This window comes from Neolamprologus brichardi, chromosome 17 (assembly GCF_056152115.1).
Source record: "Neolamprologus brichardi isolate AB-2024 chromosome 17, ASM5615211v1, whole genome shotgun sequence".
NCBI classification, from domain to species: domain Eukaryota; kingdom Metazoa; phylum Chordata; class Actinopteri; order Cichliformes; family Cichlidae; genus Neolamprologus; species Neolamprologus brichardi.
In genome coordinates, this window is record NC_142120.1 from 1095316 (window position 1) to 1117500 (window position 22185).

Below are 22185 nucleotides of genomic sequence, written 5' to 3' on the forward strand. Positions count from 1 at the left end.
GAACCCGATTAAGTTTCCTTGGCTGTTTTCGGGGGATCGTCGTCTTGCTGAAACGTCCACCCATTATTTCATCTTCCTCATCCTGGTGGATGTATTCAACTTTCAATTCAATTCAATTTTATTTACACAGCGCTAAATCCCAACAACAGTCGCCTCAAGGCGCTTTATACTGTAAGGTCGACCCTACAATAATACACACAGAGAAAACCCAACAATCATATGACCCCCTATGAGCAGCACTTTGGCGACAGTGGGAAGGAAAAACTCCCTTTTAACAGGAAGAAACCTGCGGCAGAACCAGGCTCAGGGAGGGGCGGGGCCATCTGCTGTGATTGGTTGGGCAGAGAGAAGGTTATGTATTTGTACTATTTGTAACTGGAACCATCAGTATGTTTGGCAACACTGAGGCTCTAAAGGTGTTGAGGAGTTTTTACCCACCATGAGATGTTTCTTGGGCGACTCGTTGGTAATGAGACACATTTTGCAGACCATCAGTTCTAAATGGACCAACTGACATTAATTTGCATTAATTGGCAGGACTTTTAATTACTGATAGATCTCAGCTGCTGTTCCATGTCTTTTCTTCATGTGTTCAATCGTTTCTCATTATTACACATAACTTAATTGTTGGACACCTGTGGTTTGATTTCTGTGCACGTCAGGATTCAAAGGCTTGTTACCAACATCACTGGTGACGATTTCATGTCTTTTACACATTTAATTCAAAAGTGGGTGACGTGTTCAATACTTCTCTGTAAATACCATCAGTTTGCACTCGGAGCAAATCCTCATGTATTTATGTTAAGTGTGTTTTTCACCCTCTGCAGCTGCTGAAATCATGACACCGTGTTCACGTTTGTTTTGCTTTCTTTATTTCAGGACCTGATTCGAGATCAGGGCTTACCGAGGTCAGATGGAGGTGAGCATCCAAGAGGGAAACTTCACACTCAACTTTTTCCCCATCATCTCACATCTCTGTGCTCTTGAATTTTTTTTATCTGTGTGCGTGTGTGTGCGTTCAGTCCTGTGCCTTGCCAGTCACAGAGCCGTGAGCTGAAGGTCAGGGGTTTTCGAGGATGAGCGGTCTGAGTGCTCCTCCAGGCTCGGCTCCTCACATGAAACTAAAACATTTGACAAATTTTCCAAAAGTTCCAACAAAGCAGCTCTGCAGCAAAGCATCGCAATACATGCAAAGTGTTAAACAGTGTTTCCAGTGTAATCTGGGTGTGCAGTAAGATACACAGAGATCTGTGACACGTGTGTGGACTGTTGTACAGTCAGTGTGGCAGTTTTAGATCCTGAAACTAATCTTGCAATTCAATTCAGTTTAATTTATACAGCACGAAATCACAACAGTCGCTATGAGCAAGCACTTTGGCGACAGCGGGGAGGAAAAACTCCCTGTTAACAGGGGCGGGGCCATCTGCTGCGACCGGTTTGGGTGAGAGAAGGAAGACAGGATAAAGACATGCTGGGGAGTGAGTGGTGTTCAGCTATTAGTCGACTACAAAGTGCAGTCAAAGTCTATATTCCAATTCAGGGTCTGCAGCCTCAACGATCCTCAAGGGCCGCGTACTTAAAGACCGCTAAGGCCGGAAGTGCGAGGCTTGTGAAATGGGACGGTCTAGCCTCCGTCGCGCCGCCCAGGTTGCCTAGCAACCATGATACTAACAGCTGGAAACGTTTCATACAGCTTTGTTTGACAGAAATGAAGGAGAAAATCTTTTGTTCATTTGTTTGTTTCTACATGAGCTTTGATCATTCTCTGATTAAGCTCAGCTATTGAACGGCGTATATTTTAAAGTAAAGGCTTTAAAACCAAGTTAGTACAAACGTCACTAATGTCACATGACTTTGCCGACATGTGGCCAACAGGAATGTTTTAATGTTCTTCGTTATTAAACATTTGCACATAAATAAGTGACATAATATTCAGTACTTACTTAAAGTTTACTCTTCGGCGCCCCTCATCCTCCGTTTTTTTCCGGCAAAATTATCCACACCCACCGCCGCGCTATGCATTCTGGGATATGTTGGGCCACGAAGTCAACACCGCCACGTCCTTAAAATTCAGGGAAATGAAGGACGCATTTGAGGGCCGCATTTCGAGCAGCCTTTGAATTGGGACAGCCTTCGTCGCGTCGCTGTGGCGTAATCGGCCTTAAAATGCGGCCTTTAAGGCTGCAGACCCTGAATTGGGATACAGCCTGTGTCTTAAGTTGTCAGAGTAAGCAGTCACGTGAAGCTAGCTACAAACACCATAAGCTAAGCTAAGTTTCAGCTACACATGGACACGAAAACTGGAAAAAAAATTCTGTGATAAAAGAAACAATACATGAAATATATGCTGGAAGTAACACAGCTGCAGACAGTGTGTGTCCATTAAATGAATGATCGTGTGTGTGTGTGTGTGCCTGTGAGTGAGTGTGAGTGTGTGTGTGTGTGTGTGTGTGTGATCATATAATCCTTGCAGTGATTTTATTGTGTTCATTACTTCTGACTGCAGACAGGTTTTGGTTTTGCTGCATGAGAGCAAACATCTGCTGACGTTTACTGCAGGTGTGCACGTCATCCAAAAACTCCACAACAGTCGATCTCTAACCTGGACCCTCACAGTGTGAGTTACCATGGAGACGTACTCGAGTAAAGAGCCAATGGACTTCATGGTAGAGGACGCCCAGAGCAAACCCTGGAGTCACCCTGACTGACAGCTTATAGCTCTGACTGTGTAGCCATAGTTAGAGCCTAGTTAGTGACGGGGGCGTGTTGAGTAGCAGTGATGGTCTGTCTGTCTCTCTTTGCCCTGCAGCCCCCCCGACCCACCCCGCCTGCTGCTTGAGGAAGCACCGAACACGGACCTCAAGCCCCCTCCTATACTCCTATCCCAATGACATAGTGTTTGATTTTGAGCCCGAGCCCGTTTTCCGAGGTAGTTAGGCCTCTGTGTTCCTGTGTTGTTCTTCATTCACATACACACCCCACCCACCCACATCTCCACCTCAGCCCCGTCTCCCTCCACACTCTCTCTGTTCTTTGCCTTTATGCCCTCACATGCTCCTTCAGCCATACACCTCACGGCGCAGTACCACACGCTGCCTGCTCGATGGATAGCGGTTTCTTTGATGGAGGCGCTCTCGTGTTCAGTCATTGGTTAAAAAGAATGACATGTTAATCAGAAAGCCCGCCTCTTGATGTTCACTGCAACATCTTGTTAGCAGGCTGTTAAAATCAGTTTGTAACTGTTACATAATAACAAAGAGTCGTATTTGTTTCCCAGTTTTCCCAAAGCCTCCCAGCTTCATAATTGAATCATGATTTTGGTCGACATGAACGATCCATTGATTCGTTTGCAGGATTTTTTTTCCATTTCTGCTCCGACATCTCAGCTAACTGTAGCATCTGTAGCTATTGGATATGAAGCCATTGCCTGAACTGGCAGCTGTTTGAAATCAAAAAGGTGTTTGCTAGTGTCACAAACATAAACGCCTCCATGCTGCAGAGTGCGGCGTAGTCTGTGCACTCCTTTGACCAAACAGGTCTGCGCACTGATTGGCTCGGATTAGAAGTAGCAGTTTTTTTGCTTTTTCTGTGAAGTCTGTTTTCAAACGAGCCGGCTGAAAATGTCGGGGCGACATTTTTGTAGTTCTTTCAGGACCTGTCCAGAGAAAAAAAGATGATATTCGAACCTTTGTTTTGGAAGAATCAGTGAAAAATATCAAATCTGTGACACAAACAGCTGCCATCCAGCCAAGCACGCCCTCACCTGTCCTGTACATGTGCACACACACACACACACACACACACACACACACACACACACTGATGCTGAAGCCTCAGTCTCTCTCTTTCTCTTCCTGCCTTCTCTGTTTTTGACCACTCCCTCACTTCCAGACCTTTACCTTTCACTACTCTTTATCTTCTTCTCTAGGTTCGACCACAGGTCTGTCGGCCACGCCTCCCGCCTCTCTGCCTGGCTCTCTGACCAACGTCAAGGTCCCGCAGAAGTCGCCGTGCCCGCAGAGGGAGCGCAAATCGTCCTCCTCGTCCGAGGACCGCAATAAGATGGTGAGTGGCGTCCGCGGATGCTAGCGTTGTGCTGCGTCTCATCGTGTGCTCGTGCTGATCGAGTGTCCTGTATGACAGAAAACCCTGGGGAGGCGGGACTCCAGCGATGACTGGGAAATCCCGGAAGGTCAGATTACGCTGGGTCAGAGGATAGGCTCGGGATCTTTTGGAACTGTCTTCAAGGGAAAGTGGCACGGTAAGACTGCGCCGTGCCGTCACACCCCACGTTCGGCAAAGACACAGAGCGTCGTCTACATGCCGCAGCTTCCTGCTGATTGTTTTCATACTTTGATGAGCAGCATGTACACGCCGCTTCCTGCATCAGTTAGTCCTGCAGGACCAGCGAGCGGGTTTCTGGGATAGAACAGTTTCCATCAGCTCGAGGTAAACGAACTCTAACTAAACCTGCTCGCCACAGATAAAATGGTGCTTCTGGGCTCGTGTAGCCTAAAACGGGCTGAGCGGCGTTAGGACCAAACCCATCGTACAGTAATGTCAGGTCTGTTTATGCTGTTGGCCATGAAAGCGGTCTGTAGGGCTGCCACGATTAGTCGACTAGTCACGATTACATCGATTATCAAAATCGTCGACGACTGATTTAATAGTCGAGGCGTCGTTTGAAGCTTTGTAAGATCACAAAAGACGCAGGAATAAGTAGTAGGATTTAAGAGTGTAATAACGGACTGAAACAGAAGATGGCAGCACTGCATGTACAAGGATGCCAGCTGCCCTTAAACCCCGAAGAAGAAGAAGCTGTGTCCCAGAATTCATAGCGCAGCCCAGCTCAGTTTCCAACAATGGCGGCAGCTAGTTAGTTTTAATATTACTCTTATTATTCTTTCTGGGTCACAAAATAAACGTTTAACATATTTTCAGGCGAGAATGTAGCTGTGTAAACCTCAAATATCTGCTCAGTTTATCAAGACACCACATATTTTCAAAAGCGCTCCGACGTTTTCGGAGACGTCTGTTAGCCACTAGCTCGATAGCTAGCCGGGGGCTAGGCTAACTAGAGCCGTGAGAACACCGGACTCCCGGCTAATCTTTTTCAAACCCACCGCCGTCTTTCCTACTCAGGTTAAACATGATATATAAGTCACTTAGATAACTTAAAAATGTTATTGTTTGGCTTTTTTCAGTATTTTATTTGTTCCTGAGTAAATCGGTTTGGCTGAGATTAAAGTTCTAGTTTTTACACAGCTGAATAAACGTCAAGCAGACAGCTGATTATCAGAAGTGTGAGATGCTCGAGAATTTACTCCGGTGTCCTGTTATATTTTAGATGGCAAGGAGTTTATTAAACTTCACCGAAACAATCTGCAGATTTCATTAAAATTTAATAAACTATCATCTTGTCTTTATTTTTAGTTAGCACATACCTTAAACACTTAAAGCTGTAAGCTAATGATAGTTATATAAGAGCAGATGCTGCTGGTGCAATAAGCTGTACGTTTACATCCAATGGATGATGATCTGATTAGTCGACTATCAAAATAATCGTTTGTGGCAGCCCTAGCGGTCTGATGTCTTTATGAGGTGCAAAAAGAAAGAATTAGCTATTTTAGCACCTTGCTAGGCTGTTGTGTGTTGCCAGGCAACATGATGACCTTTTAATGTGTTGTGTATAATTTAGCTTCTGTAGATATAAATGCTAATATTAGATGTTATTGACAGATGTATTATAGTAAGATCAGTAAATTAGCGTCATCTTTAATCGTTCTGTCCCCGGGCTCTCAGGTGATGTGGCAGTGAAGATGCTGAATGTCACCGCTCCCACGCCACAGCAGCTTCAGGCATTCAAGAATGAAGTGGGAGTCCTCAGGTAAGCCCCGCCTTCTCCTTTGTGCACCAGCGCGCCGCTGCACACTGCAGAACGTCGCCTTACTGATGCATCCTGCATCATCAGTGTAAACCTGCTGTAATTTGAACACGTCATGTGTTTGCACCAGGAAAACGCGTCACGTGAACATCTTGCTCTTCATGGGCTACACCACCAAGCCCCAGCTGGCCATCGTGACCCAGTGGTGTGAAGGCTCCAGTCTGTACCACCACCTGCACATCATCGAGACCAAGTTCGAGATGATCAAACTGATCGACATAGCCCGACAGACCGCTCAGGGCATGGAGTGAGTAACCTTTCAAACAGCGAGCGCTGTCAAATCGCACGATGAGTGCCGTTGCTCTAATGACGCTTTGCTCTTCACCTTCAGTTACCTGCATGCCAAGTCCATCATACACAGAGATCTGAAGAGCAACAGTATCCTTTTGAATCAAAGTCATCGGGTGATAAACTGGACTTGGTGCTACAGGAGCGTAAGCAGGACCAAGAAATGCTTCATTTCAGGAGGAAATAAGAAGAGCACACCTTACAGCAGGTATGACCTTCCCACGACCCCCGGCCCAGACAGAGGGAGCGCACCAATATATCAAATATGATATTACTACCATTCATCCACCAAAGTGATGGGATCAGAATGCAGTGATTGTCCAATACTGCGTAATACTACAACACTGCAAGACACACGATACAGAATATCTGTAACTGAAGAAGAAACGATGCTTATTGATTCGCTGGACTGTAGCATCCAGCATGTGTGTGTCGTTATTGTCACGTCAGTGTTTTGGTTTTTTGTCATTTCATGAAGGAGCTCAGACGTAGACGAGTGTTTCCTTGACCCGTTGTCCCAGATATTTTCCTCCATGAGGACCTAACGGTGAAGATCGGGGACTTTGGTCTGGCTACGGTGAAGTCCCGCTGGAGTGGCTCCCACCAGTTTGAGCAGCTTTCAGGCTCTATTCTTTGGATGGTCAGTGTCCGTGTCCTACAAGACACTTTTTGTTTTCCTGTCATTAGGGCTGCCACGATTAGTCGACTAGTCACGATTACGTCGACTATCAAAATCGTCGACGACTGATTTAATAGTCGACGCCTCGTTTGAAGCTTTGTAAGATCACAAAAGACGCAGGAATAAGTAGTAGGATTTAAGAGTGTAATAACGGACTGAAACAGAAGATGGCAGCACTGCATGTACAAGGATGCCAGCTGCCGTTAAACCCCGAAGAAGAAGAAGAAACTGTGTCCCAGAATTCATAGCGCGGCCCAGCTCAGTTTCCAACAATGGCGGCAGCTAGTTAGTTTTAATATTACTCTTATTATTCTTTCTGGGTCACAAAATAAACGTTTAACATATTTTCAGGCGAGAATGTAGCTGTGAAAACCTCAAATATCTGCTCAGTTTATCAAGACACCACATATTTTCAAAAGCGCTCCGACGTTTTCGGAGAGTCTGTTACCCACTAGCTCGATAGCTAGCCGGGGGCTAGGCTAACTAGAGCCGTAAGAACATCGAACTCGGGCAAACCATTTTCAAACCCACCGCCGTCTTTCACTACTCAGGTTAAACATGATATATAAGTCACTTAGATAACTTAAAAATGTTATTGTTTGGCTTTTTTCAGTATTTTATTTGTTCCTGAGTAAATTGGCTTGGCTGAGATTAAAGTTATAGTTTTTACACAGCTGAATAAACGTCAAGCAGACAGCTGATCATCAGAAGTGTGAGATGCTCAAGAATTTACTCCGGTGTCCTGTTATATTTTAGATAGCAAGGAGTTTATTAAACTTCACCGAAACAATCTGCAGATTTCATTAAAATTTAATAAACTATCATCTTGTCTTTATTTTTAGTTAGCACATACCTTAAACACTTCAAGCTGTAAGCTAATGATAGTTATATAAGAGCAGATGCTGCTGGTATAATAAGCTGTAGGTTTTACTCCAATGGATGATGATCTGATTAGTCGACTAATCGCAAAAATAATCGGTGACTAGTCGACTATCAAAAGAATCGTTTGTGGCAGCCCTACCTGTCATTCTTTCCATCTGATGTGTGCTCTCTAATTGTGCTCATGCGTTAAACCAGGCGTGCTGAGGCTAATACAGCAAGAGTGAGAACGCAGAAGTGATCAGAAATGCAGATCAGCCCTGTTTGGGGGAACAGAGTAATGCAGCAAATATGAAAAAGAAGTGCCCCCCTTTCATTGCCATAATATTGATTTGAGTCTTTTGTAGACGTTTCCTTTCAGTTTGACTGAACAAGCAGTGAATTATTGACAGTCGGTGTAACTTGTGCTTCGTCAGGCTCCAGAGGTGATCCGGCTGCAGGACAAGAACCCCTACAGCTTCCAGTCGGACGTGTACGCCTTTGGCATCGTACTCTACGAGCTGATGTCAGGAGCACTGCCCTACTCCAACATCAACAACAGAGACCAGGTGAGTGGATGTGATCACGGCCCCACTGCTGCACTCGCTCTAACAGAGACGGTGCCGTTAACTCCAGACTCCGCCCCGTTTTACCTCTGGTTCAGCAGTCAGACTGAACCATGTTTTTGCTGCTATAACAGGTGAATTTCCCCCAGTGTGGCATTAACATGTTAAACGGCTCTTCTGTCGGGTTTTTTACTCTGAGCATGTTGAACCCCAGATGTTTAAAGTTTGGAGAATTTCAGCCAGTTTTATACAAAGTTTCCATTTTCAGAGGCTGAAAATAAATTGGACTGAACATCATTTTAATAATGTTTGGAATATAAATGGTGTTTGCTGTTGAATGGGTGAGATGCTCTGCCAGGCCTTCAGCTGGGTTTGTCTTTGGTTCATTATCCATCCACTGTGAGGCGCTGTTTGACTGGTCTCACATTCTGCTGAAGCTGAGCAGAGTAAAGTCCTGTGCACTTCACACTTCATGTGCATGCACGTACCGTCACATGGTCTGAGCAGGTGATGTGTTACACGTTGAATCATGAGCTGTTGCTTTCTTTCTCCATATTTGTTTCCCATCTTTCTGCTGCACCGTGTTTTCAGGCACCAGGAGGTTTTTCTTCTGTGATCCTCTTTAGCTGTGTAGATGTTGCAGAGCTGGCTGACACGTTTTGTCTTTGGACCTCATATTTAACCCTTTAAGACCTACCACAGAACCAAGTCCGCCAGAGCTTATATTATATGTTTACATGCTGTGGAGCCATTTTTGGGAGCATTTCAAGCTGATATACATCAATACAACCATTACAGCGTAAATTTTAATAATATGTCTGCATTAAGTGCATAGTAATTACATAAATTGCAAAAAAGTGCAATAAACTACAAAAAAATTGAAAATCGTTTTTGTTTTTTTAACATATATTTCTAGTTAGAGAAATTTAAGAGGCTTATCCCTCAAAACTGTAAATACAAAAAAGTTGCACAAAATAGTTTCCCACCACAGGAAATTTATTTTGAGTGTCTTCATAGTTTTATTTTTGAAATACACCAATTTTTATACACTGCAGGAAAAACAAAAATAAATATTATGATGCAAATTTGCAAAAAAGCAGCATATGCATCAAAATAAACTATTTCCAGCAGTGCAATATGAGTCCTAAGCATCCCAGAAACCACACAGAAAGTCATAAAGTCAAAGATAACTTTTAAAAACACCAGTATAGGCTCATGAGGCCCTGATGGTAAAAAACTACATTTCAAATGACGTCACTTCCGGTTTCGGGCAGGTCATGGCGGACATGCGATAGGTCGCTCTGATGGACGTAGGAAGTGTTATGAACAGCTGATCGGATCGGCAAAGCGTGTTTCTGGAATATTATGTTTTTGTTGCTGCAAGTGCTTTTTATGCAGTTTTTGCAAAACTATATGTGGAAGGAAACTGTGACCGAGGACAAGCTGATGGCATAAGATGTAAGTACAACTCCTCCGGTTTCATATGCAAAAAAAAAATTATCGGCTAGCTTACGTGGTTGCAGAGCTACCGGGATTTAAAAATAGTTACGCAAAACGGAGCGTGCTGCTCTGACCGGCTTTAAAGGGTTGAAGTTTGAGACCAAATTTGAACAAATGCCAAAAACACTTGGAATGAGCTGCAGATCTTTGATTTGTCATTAATGATGAGGGAGCAGACCTCAGAAGTTTGTTTCACGACTCGTTCTTTCTGTTGCGTAGATCATATTCATGGTGGGACGAGGTTACCTGTCCCCTGACCTAAGCAAGGTTCGCAGCAACTGTCCAAAGGCCATGAAGAGGCTGATGGCTGACTGCCTGAAGAAGAAGAGAGAGGAGCGGCCTCTCTTCCCTCAGGTGAGAGCCCACACTGACGCTTTTATACATTGAGAGGAAATAATATTTACAGTAAACTCTTTTTCTTTTTTTTCCCCAAACTCTTTCAAAAATCGCTGAGAGACTGAGACAAGGGACCAGTTTTGAACTTAATGATGGGCACACATGTGAAACAAGTCAGACTGGGCCGTGTTTGCTACTCTGGGCATCCTCCCATAATGTCTGGGAACAGCTGCTGGCCTGTTGGGACAGGGATGCGCATCATTTCCTGATGCCCCGTGTGTGGACTGCATGCTGCTGGAATAGATGCACTTCAGCATCGTCCTGCTCAAATATCTCAGCACTGATAGAGCCTGTTTAGCAAATACACAACACAACGATCAGACTTAGTGCATAGAGCTCGACAGAGGGATCGGTAAGCCTCCTTAAACAGATTCGTAAAAAAGGTCCAAACATTTCAGGAGTTGTGTTATTACTGGTCAGACGGCACAGACTTTCCCAGTTTGCAGTGATGAAAATCACCTCTAACAGTGCAGTGCAGAGCCACAGCTCTGTGGGCGTGTCACAAACCTGCACAGAGCTCCGAATCCCCATCGTTTCCACACATGGGGAGCACTGACGTGTTCAGCACACTGTGGTGTTCTGTATCATACAATCAGGGGCACATCAGCCTGGTTCGAGCTGGCCACGTGACGTGTGTGCATTCATATTCATACAGTTTTTCTAGTCTCACTGACAAACGTCACGTTTTAAGTTTTATTCAGGGCTCTGATCTAAACATATCTAGAGCATCCTGTAGAGAAAGGCTGGGCTTTGAACACCTGCAGCACTGTGCCAGGGTTGGAGGCACCGGGGAAGTTGCCCATACATGTGCAATAGCAGAAGGAGCTCTATAAGGAACGACGTGACTCCTGGTGCTGAGTCCATGTAACCAGTGGGGAAAAAGCTCATATGTTAGAGAAGTGATTAACAACTCACATCCCAGCTTCTCTTTAAACTCTAATGGTCTTAATATTTGTTATTTAACAACAGTTTAGTGACGTTTCTCTCCATCAAATCCGACTCTTGCTGTCCTGGTGTTCACCTCCAAAGCCCTTCAGCTAGTGGTAGCAAACACATGGATGGTTTCAGGGTGGAAGCTCTGAGTTTGGTGCAGAGTGAGCGTTCGCCCTTACTCCCTAATTTGCAGCATTTTGGATCTCTTTACTTCCTTCTTTCTGACAGTTGTTGCGTCAGCAAGCAGCTGCAACCACAGAAAGCAGCTGAGCTGATGCAGTCGCTCGTTTCTTGTGTTGTGAGGGAATGCTGATCATACCATCCTGACTAACGACCCCTGTGGCTGTGTTGTGTATTTCTTCAGATTTTGGCATCCATTGAGCTGCTGGCTCGCTCGTTACCCAAAATCCACCGCAGCGCCTCGGAGCCTTCGTTAAACCGAGCTGGTTTTCAGACAGAGGACTTCAGTTTGTATGCCTGCGCCTCACCTAAAACCCCCATCCAGGCCGGCGGTTACGGTGAGTTATTTTTCTTGGGAACATCGCTCCTCAGCATCTGGAGCGGCGAAATCTGGAGCACGCAGTGACAGTAACAGGAAGTGGTAGTGTAGCTTTTTCATCACATGCACCATAAGTACCTCTAATGAATGTGCCTTATCCTCAAACCATGCTTAGTGCATCACATCTCATCTTTCAGTGTGTTGGCTTGCAGAATATTTCTTGGAACTGAATTTCCACTTACCGTATTCTCTGCACTATAAGGCGCACTTAAAATCCTTTAATTTTCTCAAAAATCGTCAGTGCGCCTTATGTATGAAATCTGGTTGTGCTTACTGACCTCGAACCGATTTTATGAGGTACACAGCGCTCAGACATATGTCAAAATGTTTTAGTACGACTTTGCTAAGCTACGAAGCCGCACGCCTGATGGATGTTGGAGCATTATGGCTACTGTCGTCAGGAGCCTCACGGAGGAATCTGGGTCCTAAACTCCGTCATCTTCAGGTCCCAAAGTCAAACGAACACTGCAGCATCACTGAGAGTTAAAAACTGTCTAAATTCTTTCATCTTTAATAAAATGATCAGCGTTGCTGCTTAGGGTTAGGGTTAACAATTGTAACAATTAAGTTTAGCATCCAGGCATCCATGAAAACAGGATTAGTTAAATTTAACAGATTGTGGATGGATGTTCTCAGTTGTTCTCCTGACTGAAGTTTGGTCCGTTTACAGCATCCTGCCATGCGATTACATTTGTTCCTGACCACTGAGAACACTCACGTTAACTTTTATCGAGTGGAAAAAAAAAGTTAGCTTGTTTCTATTATGCTAACATAGCTGTGTCGCTAGCGGTCACGTAGCACATCATTATATAGCAGCTAGCCAAACTTCAGTAACCCTACAAACGTCACTGCTGTTTAGTTTTCTGTCTTCATTTATGCTGGAAGTGACAGCAGAGCTGTACGTTTTAATTTGTTTCCAAAACCCCGCAGTCAGGACATGCTATATTGTATTTAGATAGAAGCTAGCGAGCTAACTTCCTGCTAACTTCTAACTCTGTTAAATGTCATAAATTCTGTTTTCATGGATGCCTGGATGTTAAACTCAATTGTTACACCTGGTAGAGCAGAACGCTGATCATTTTATTAAAGATGAAAGACTTTAGACAGTTTTTAACTCTCAGTGATGCTGCAGTGATCGTTTGACTTTGGGACCTGCAGCGGAGTCCAGATTTCCAAAAGTATTTGCTCATCTGCGTTCTCACGCATATGAACTTGAGTGACGTCCCATTCTTGATCCATAGGGCTCCCTTTGTAGCTATAATGGCTTCGACTCTTCTGGGAACGCACATTGATGAGGTCAAACACGGATGTTGAACACAGTCTCCGCTCATCCCATCTCTTGGGTTGAGGTCAGGACTCTGTGCAGGCCAGTCAAGTTCTTCTGCACCCGACTCGCTCATCCATGTCTTTACAGACCTTTCTTTGTGCAGTCGTGCTGGAACAGTAAGGGACCGTCCCCAAACTGATCCCACAGTTGGGAGGTTGAAATTGTCCAAAACGTCTTGGTATGTTGAAGCATTAGGAGATCCTTTGACTGGAGCACAACTCATAATACCCCTTCCACAAACCGTTACACTCGGCACTCAGGTACCGTCCTAATAACCACTGCCAAATCCAGACTCGTCCATCGGTACGCCAGATGGAGAGGTGTAAATCTAGAAAACATGTAACCACAGGTCTAGAGTCCCGTGGCGGCATGCTTTACACCCATGCACCTGATGCTTTGCATTGGGTTTGGTGATGTAAGGCTTGGCTGCAGCTGCTCAGCCATGGAAACCCAATCCATGAAGCTCTGTAGGTTTGGAGGTCTGCAGCGATTGAGCTCTTGTAGGGTTTTTACCCTACGATATAAAGAAGCCTTCAGTCAGCTGTTAACTATATAAAATTGAACTGACTGTAGAAAGTTGGCAATGCCGTGCACTGTGCACAGTATAGTGTGTGATGCTTTTCTGGGTGTGTAATGACGAGGCTGTAATTCGTTCATTGTCTGCAGTGTGATAATAACCCTGCGGTGTTTTGGTGTTTCTGCACACGTTTCAGTCTTTGTTTGCTTTTATTTGTGTCTTACATTATTTACTTGCACCAGCTGCCTGACAGCATGATTTACAAAGATTTTCACATGTTCCTGAGAGTTTGGACCCGATTAATGTTCATTTGACTGCTCAGGCTTCACTCTAATGCAGGTGGCTGCAGGTGGATTCAGTGTTTTTGACCCACAGCTGTTTCAGGAGTAACATTTTCCTTTGTGCATGTAGGGATCGTCATTTTCCACGTCTCCATTTTTACAGGTGTAACCTGTTTGTTTGCACAGCTTCACTTCTGTCCAGCAGCACGAGCACGCTGCACGTTACACTTTGCTTAATGAAGTCAATTAGGTAGAGTGTATTCCTTGAACGCTGTAGTTCCTATATATTCGCAGCCCCCTGTTAGCCACAGAGCTGTTGTTTCCATCCTGCTGAGGCTGCTGTGAGCGCTCTGCACAAGCTGGAGTCCACGCAGAGTCTCAGCTGTTGTTATTTGTGTGACAGAGTGTCAGGAGTTATTTTCCCTTTGAGTGTTAAAGTTGTTGGATATTCTCAGATTTGTGCATAAAAACAAATAAAAAGAATAAAAGAAGGTTTTCTTGAGGCCCTCGCTCGTGGCATCGGTGCAGTAGTCCTTATATTTCCCTTACTTGTATCGGGCCTTTGTCACAGGGTGAGTGTTGTTTCATAAAGTAAACTTCACTGGAGACGCACTAACTTCATATTTGCACCTGAAACGTGACGCTGCTCTGGCTGCTCTCCACACACCGTCTGTCTTTGTTTCTTTATCTTTTCAGGGGAGTTTTCAGCATTTAAATAAATGGCGGCAGATACCAGCAGTCCATCCCTCGTCACTCCTCAACAGTCTCGTGTCCCTGCGGTGGATTCATTCATTACTGGGAAAAAAAAGAAAAAGGAAAAAAACAACGCGCCGTTTTCTTCCTCCGTCACCTCGAAGAAGGCAGCCTCACTAACACGAAGCCGTCCATTGGGCAGACGGCAGCAACACACACAAACTAATCAGGAAAGACGGAACAACAACAAAGCGAAGACAAAGATATCCGTACCAAACCGCTTTGAGGAGGAAGTAATCGCCTTGCCTGATGGATCCAAGTTGACCCACAGAGGAAAACCATTTACAGGAGAGCTTTGGATGCGAGTTGTCCGGTCGCTGTCGTGCCGGCGAGGAGGAGCTGGGCGTTAGCCGTGCTGCTGAGCAGAGAACGGGCCTGCGGACCGAGAGGAGGCTTCACGCCGCCAGCTGCTGGAAGGCGTTGGCGCTTCCCTGGGATGGGCTGGAGGAGGATTGTGAAGGACGATGACTTGAAAGAGAAATCTGTTTGTATTTTTTCCATTTGTGTTTTCCATTTTAGCTAGCAGCTGCTGGGAATACTTTGTCTTGGATCTTTTAGCCGTTTTTTGTTTTCGGTGTTTCTGGAGTTCGTCTCCAACATGGCAGCTGCTCTCTGCCAGCGAGGACAGCAACAGATCTGCACCTCCACCATGTTCTCCATTCCACATAAAAGCTTTCAAAGGATGTTGTGGTCATGTGACAAGCAGCAGAAATGATCGTCTCCAAGGTAACATCAGGTCATAGAAGGTTTCAGCTGGACCTGCTCGCGGCGTTTCTTTGCTTCTCATCGTTTTCACACTAAGTGCACGTTGTGGCGTTGCTTTCTTCTCTTCTGTGGGACCACAAAGCTTTAGCGTTGCACTCACACAGACGTGTTCCCGGCTGCAGAGTCACCTGCTGTTGATCGAGATCTGCAGCTTTGAAAGTTCTGGAAATGTCCTTTAATCCCACCTCTTACATTCTCTGTACGTTCATGTTGTTCCAGGTTTAGATTTGTTCTGCTCTTTGTTTGCCTTCTTCCTGTACAGGCAGGCCTGCACACACTGACTTATTTATGGGACTTTTTATGGGTTTATTTTCAGGCTTTATTTTTTTTTACAACCCTTGTTTTAGTCATGTGACTCATATTTGCACTTTGGATTGAAGCGAACGAGCGACTCGCCTTTTTGTTTTTGTTTCTTTGTTTCTAATTGAAGAAGCGAGCAGACTTCCAGTGAAGCTGCAGGACTGTAAATATTCATTCGAGGACCGTGTGACGAGCCGGCGTACCGCAGCGACGAGGCTCCTGGCCTCCCCTCGTGGACTGAGAGCGCGCAGCTAGTTGACGTGTCAGACCGAGCGCCGACAGGGCGGGTCTTCGCCTCCACGTGTGTCTTTCTATTCCGGACGTTACCCGTCACCGCCGTGGCTTCCTTTCCAGTGAGTTTGTATTTGTAACGTTGTTTCAGTCGCCACATCGTGAGATGATCTGCTTTAGAAAATCGAACTAAACCGGCGCTGTCACGTAGCCAACAAGCGTTAGATTCAAAGTATCTGCAGAAAGAGAAGCTGCCAGGCTTCAGCCCACCGGGGGCTCAGCTGGGGGAGCCGAGGGGGTCGTGGAGTCTGCACGGCTGCACGTGTGAGCTTTGTTTGTTTCCCAGTTTATTACAGAGAGACCGCGTTGTTGTCACCACTTCAACTAGCTGGACGCTGCCTTTAGTAAAGTCAGGCACGGACTAAACGTGACGGCAGATGAATCAGACTTGATCTGATAAAGTGAAATCTTTTCTTGCCTGGTTCCACTGCAGGTGGCTGTTTGCTAACATCAGCAAAGCTGCAGGGACAGGATGCATCGCTGAACACAGCATTCGTGTGCAGTCGTGACTGAACGTTGTAGCTACGTCATCAATTCAAGGATTGATGACAGCTCTGCGCATGCACGGTATCGTCCAGCGTCACATCTCAGAGCGAGAGACTGATCGATTGAAAGGTTCGAATTCAGTGTCCGGCGCTCAAAACCTCCAGAAGCCCAGAACCAATCGTCGATCAGTAACGAGCGTTTATTTACCCGTTTAGATGATATGTAGAGGTCACGTTGGCCTTTTTATTAAACGACATATCGTCCTGTCACTGGGGAGGTTTTGCTGCTACCCACGGCGCCCTAAAGCTTTGCCCACAGCTGCCGTTTTCTCCAGAGGACTCGTTAAAGTCTCCTGTGCAGGTGATTGTGTCACCAGAGCGAGTCGTGAAGATGATGAAGAAGCTCTGCGGTCAGTGAAACCAAACTCGGGTACCCACAGAGCAGGACGAGGTCCGTCTGAATGCTCCAGTTATCAGTTTGAAGCTTCGTCACGCTGCACAAAGACGTGGACGGGTGGAGTCAGCAGTGGTTGCCTTTGAGTCTCGTGCGTCGCGTTACATAAGCTAAGAGTTACTTTGCTTCCTACGTTTCTTACAGAGGCACTAAAATCCCAGCTGCACATCAGACTTTTTACTTTCCACTCGTCTTGTTCACATGATGCACAGGAGTTGATCTCACGGTCTTATTCGGTCACACAGAAGTGAAACCGTCCAAAGTTTGGATGGAAAAGTTCTGAGTTTACGTTGGCTTAAAGCACCGGAGACGTCGGGCCATGGAGATGCTGATGAAGACCGAGTGATGCAGCACCTGAGCTTAGCCTCACCGCACCAAGCACACAGCCGCCGTCCACAGGCAGTGTTAACATCCTCCTTCCTGCCGCCTGCAGAGCTGGGATCGGCTCACGTGTTTTTCAAGAGTTGGTTTTCCTTGGAGATGGTTATTTTCTACAGGAATACCACGTACATCTGCTCTAGCTTCATAGATCCTGCAGGAGCAAACACTGGACTCTCCGTCTCACGCAGCGCTTTCCGTTAGCCGCCTTCTTCTACTTTCACGTTCCTTTCTTCTTAAACATTCCCTCCCTCACTCCCTGCCTGCACCTTAAACCCAACGATTCCTTTCAACCGAGTACTATCATGTAAAACTTTAGATTTGTTTGGTTTTTTTCACCTGTAAATATTGTACAAAGGAAATCCTGTCAGTTTGCGAGGAGGCATGGAGACAACAACTGTACAAACAAAGTACAACACGTTCAAAATAAAGTCACAAAGATTAAAAGACATTTTCATAGGCAAACAAATGTTTGAGTGTAAAAATATTTAAGGGTGTATCATACAGAGAAAGAGCTTAATGTATTTGTTGTGAATATAAAAAACTGATATATTAAAGAAATGCATGAAAACTTTACCTGGTTTTCTGTGTGTGATGTGCTGTGACGTCCACAAGGTGGCAGCGTGATCATGACTGTACATCCACAGAGATCAGAGATCAATACCAAATCATAATAAGCTTTCATCAATGCATCACTTGACCTGTGAAGTCCATAAATGCACATGAATGAAAACTTGGAGCCTCAGCCAGCAGCTGCAGCTGCAGCATCTCTGATTCAACCCTTTTCCTAAAGCTCCGCCTTCATTTTCAGTTAATATTTTTAATACACAATAAATATGGGCAGTGAGCGTGGTTCTCAGAAGGCCACGACTCTACGATGCATCCCTGTGCCTGAGCTCGATGGATGGATCCATAAAACCCTGATGAACATTTTTCTGCAGAATAAATCTACATTTGATGCTTTGAGCAAAAAATACACAGTCTGTGCTGTGGTGTGTTTTACAAAAGGAAACATTGTGAGCTAATGCTACATCTTTTCATAAATGTAGAATTAATATCATGTTGCAATTCCTCAGGCAGAGAGGAGCAACCAGGTGACGATGTTCATGCAGAGTACAGCCGGTTCCAGGTTTAACCCCTTTTGTTGTTCCACCACATCCCAGTGACTGCTGGTGACCGTGAGTGCCATCTGAGTACAGTGACCTCATTGTTAATGAAACAAGTTTGAGATCATTTGAGATTTCGATTGTTTTGCTGCTGATAGACTCATTAATTTCAATTTTATTTATATAGCGCCAAATCACAACAAAAGTCGCCTCAAGGCGCTTCATAGATACAGAGAAAAACCCAACAATCATATGACCCCCTATGAGCAGCACTTTGGCGACAGTGGGAAGGAAAAACTCCCTTTTAACAGGAAGAAACCTCCGACAGAACCAGGCTCAGGGAGGGGCGGGGCCATCTGCTGTGATTGGTTGGGGTGAGAGAAGGAAGACAGGATAAAGACATGCTGTGGAAGAGAGACAGAGGTTAATAACAGATATGATTCAATACAGAGAGGTCTGTTAATACATAGTGAGTGAGAAAGGTGACTGGAAAGGAAAAACTCAATGCATCATGGGAATCCCCCGGCAGCCTACGTCTATTGCAGCATAACTAAGGGAGGATTCAGGGTCACCTGGTCCAGCACTAACTATATGCTTTAGCAAAAAGGAAAGTTTGAAGCCTAATCTTGAAAGTAGAGATAGTGTCTGTCTCCTGAATCCAAACTGGAAGCTGGTTCCACAGAAGAGGGGCCTGAAAACTGAAGGCTCTGCCTCCCATTCTACTTTTAAATACTCTAGGAACAACAAGTAGGCCTGCATTAGATCAACTCCAGGCCTCGAGGGCCGGCGTCCTGCAGGGTTTAGATGTGTCAGCTGATTCAAACGGCTAAATGACCTCCTCAACATGTCCTGGTGTACATAATAAATCTGTTGAGTGTATAAAGAAGAACAAAAGCACAAAATGATGAAAATGGTTCGTTTCAGTCAGTTCAGCTCTGGAGGAAAGTTCATGGATCCAGTGACATGTTGGTGGGACAGCGGAGGATACTGGGACTCATACTGGGACAGTGAGAGCTCATGATGTGCTGTGGGGAGCCTCAGTGACAGCAGAGTTAGGAGTGACTGTAGCTCAGGAGGTTCGAGTCGATGGGCTGTTTTCCGATTGCTTTCTTGTAAACGTCGTAGAACAACAGTGTGTCGCACATCGCCGACCAGTGACCACGACTCGTATCCGTGTCCATGAAAATTATTCTCTTCCCTCCTCTGCACGTCCACGTCACTCTTCCCTTCATAAACCTCTGAGATCTTCCCCTTTTCCTCCCAGTACCTCCACAACACATATCTTCTTATTCACCTTACCTCCTGTCACATGTCAGAACCACCTCAGCCGAACTTTGTCTCCTGCCTGCCCAGCCTGAGCTGTTCCCATCCTGCTCACTCTTAACATCTTCAGCTCTGCCTCCTGTCTTTTTGTCAGTGTTTCCAAACTGTCGCTAACACTGACTGAAGACAAACCGCCACCTTCAGTAGTGACAGCTGTTGAGAGGAGCTCATTACCTCCAGACGTGTGGTGCCACAGAGCAGGAAGTCGAGTCCTGCCCCTGAGAGGTACAGATAGCTGACAACTGAGGGAAACTGCTGATTGTTCGTGGGTGGTGAAATTCAAAAACTGCATGGCTGCATCACCGATGACTAATCCCGGCGCTCTTCTGGACAAACTTGTCCCGGACATCAAGTTGTTCAACAATGAATCAGCTGCAAAAGTGAAGCCGTTGCTCTGTTTCAGAGACTTTGAGTGATGCCTTCATTTCATCTCTCCTCGACTTTTGTCTTTACTCTGGTGTCTGTCATCAGCTGGTCCAAAACGCTGCAGCACAGTTACTGACTGGCCACGTATCTCCTGCACCAGCATCCTCACACTGGCTGCCAGTTAGATTTTGTTTTTCATTTTTAAGGCGCTGCACGGGTCAGCAACCTCATACCTTTCTGATGTTTTGATCAGTACACTCCTGAGGTCACTGAGGTCTGCAGATCAAATGCTCCTGGCTGTCCGAGGTCCAGATTAAAGCACAGAGGAGCCTTTGCCGTGACCTCAGGACCTTCCCAACATTGGACACTTTCACAGCCCGTCTGAAAACCCACTTTTATTTTTCAGCTTTTAAATCAGAATGAGTTTGTTCTACTTTCATTTGCCTTGTTTCTTACTCAAATCTTCTCATTTTATGCTTCTTTTCTTAAGTTTTGTCACGTCTTCCTTTGTTTTTATCTCGTTTGATTATCTTAAATGTACAGACGTTGTTGTTTTAAATGTGCTGTATGAATAAATTTGACTTTGACTGATAATAACTCATAATTAACTGCAGAGTGATGTACAAACACAAAGTGAGTGAAGAAGAAACACTTGTGGGAATCCCCCAGCAGCCTCGACCCACTGAAGCAAAGCTAAGGGAGGATTCAGGGTCCGCTGACCCAGCCTGACTGTGAGCTTTAACCTGATCTTTAAACTAGAGAAGTCTTTGTGTTTATCGGAGCCAAACTACGAGCTGGTTTCACAGACGAGGCCCTGAAAGCTGAAGGCTCCGCCTCCCGTTCTACTTTTGAACAAACCACCGGTAAGCCCACAGTCTGCGACATGCTTCCAGTTTCATTTCTGGCGGCAGACTGCTTCTCACATCTGTACTCACATCTGTCCACAGCGACATCTGCGACAGCTGCTCACGCTCGATCATCTGTCTGGACCAGGAGGTAAGACCGGAAGTAACAAAGAGCTGCAAAGAGCAAAATCTAAATTTGCATGTAAGATTTTGAATGTTTTGTTTGTTTTTTCTTTATTGCAAAACAAAAAAACAAACAAAACAACAACAAAAACCAGAGAACTGTAAGAAAGTTTAGTTAGTGTAAGTTAATCTAACGGAGACGTCGTTTCGATAATAAAAAGCCACATAAATCTGTTAAATCACATTTGGGTGTGGTTCACTCTCGTCAGGAAATCAGACGTTTTGGTGCTGTGGTTGTGCTACGTGACGCCACTGTGGTGTTCGCCTTGTTTCTTTGTTTCTTTTTTCAGTCTTTCTTTAAATCGATCATCTTCTGACCATTCCGATTTGTTTGTTTAACAAACTAAAGCAAAATGTATTTTCACATATTTGAACTTTTGGAATCAATATCACAGAAACGACTGAGCGATGTTTTTGGTTTTTCAGCTCCGGTGTTGCGCCAAAAACTGATTTCCAAGGTCTCCGTGTGTTTTTATGTGTAACATCTTTATGTATGTTGGTCAATGAGCAGAGTTTACAAAGGGTTATATATAAAATTTAAAAAAATTACCTGTTTTTCAAGTTTCTTTATGTTATTGTACCTACATTATAACCAATGCGGTCCTTTTTGTCCACTTAAAGTATGTTTATGACCGTTGTAATATTTGTGTTTCTGCTGTCCTCGTGGCCAGATGACCTTTTTTAAAAAGACATTTTTAATGTCAACGAGGTTTTTTCTTTTACTGGATAAATAAAGGAAATATTAAAGTCACGGCCAAAAACTTCTACCTTGTTACAGGAATGTTACCAACAAGTTATTTATAGCAGTTTAAATACAAGCAGTCAGTTTTTGGCACAACGCGGCAAAATAAACTTTAGTCTGACTTTGATCGAAAGAACCGATCAGACTTCGACACACGTGCTGTAACTATGCGTTATTTTTGTGCATCTATTCCGAGCGCACGTTTAAAAAATGCAAGCGCAAATGTTGCATTTTGAGAAGAAATTTATTTTTGCGCGAAGAAAAGTTTAATTTGAGCGAACAAAATTAATTCCTGCGTGAGAGAAAAGTATTTCACTGTTTGCTATCATCCACATCCACGCACAAT

At 44.8% G+C, this 22185-nt stretch overlaps 2 protein-coding genes across 4 annotated transcripts in view; both read left to right on the forward strand.

The window, feature by feature from the left end:
* The window catches only part of braf (B-Raf proto-oncogene, serine/threonine kinase), a 35245-nt gene extending 17408 nt beyond the window's left edge, over positions 1–17837 (forward strand). Inside the window, exons 9-20 of one of the 3 annotated variants that reach the window (XM_087831176.1) lie at positions 880–919; positions 2810–2929; positions 3929–4065; positions 4144–4261; positions 5803–5887; positions 6015–6191; positions 6276–6322; positions 6754–6872; positions 8207–8338; positions 10055–10189; positions 11529–11682; positions 14545–17837. In XM_087831176.1, coding sequence (XP_087687302.1) covers positions 880–919; positions 2810–2929; positions 3929–4065; positions 4144–4261; positions 5803–5887; positions 6015–6191; positions 6276–6322; positions 6754–6872; positions 8207–8338; positions 10055–10189; positions 11529–11682; positions 14545–14567 — 1287 coding nt within the window. In that variant the 3' untranslated portion in view covers positions 14568–17837. Of the gene's footprint in view, positions 1–879; positions 920–2809; positions 2930–3928; positions 4066–4143; positions 4262–5802; positions 5888–6014; positions 6192–6275; positions 6323–6753; positions 6873–8206; positions 8339–10054; positions 10190–11528; positions 12017–14544 lie in introns of those variants that run through there. The other 2 variants (XM_087831175.1, XM_087831177.1) reach the window with 2 other exon arrangements.
* Positions 17838–20982: 3145 nt separating this feature from the next.
* LOC102789426 (interferon-induced protein 44-like) overlaps positions 20983–22185 on the forward strand; it is an 8996-nt gene continuing 7793 nt past the window's right edge. The window contains exon 1 of the mRNA XM_087830448.1: positions 20983–21065. The gene's annotated coding sequence lies outside the window, so the exon portion shown is untranslated. The remainder of the gene's footprint in view (positions 21066–22185) is intronic.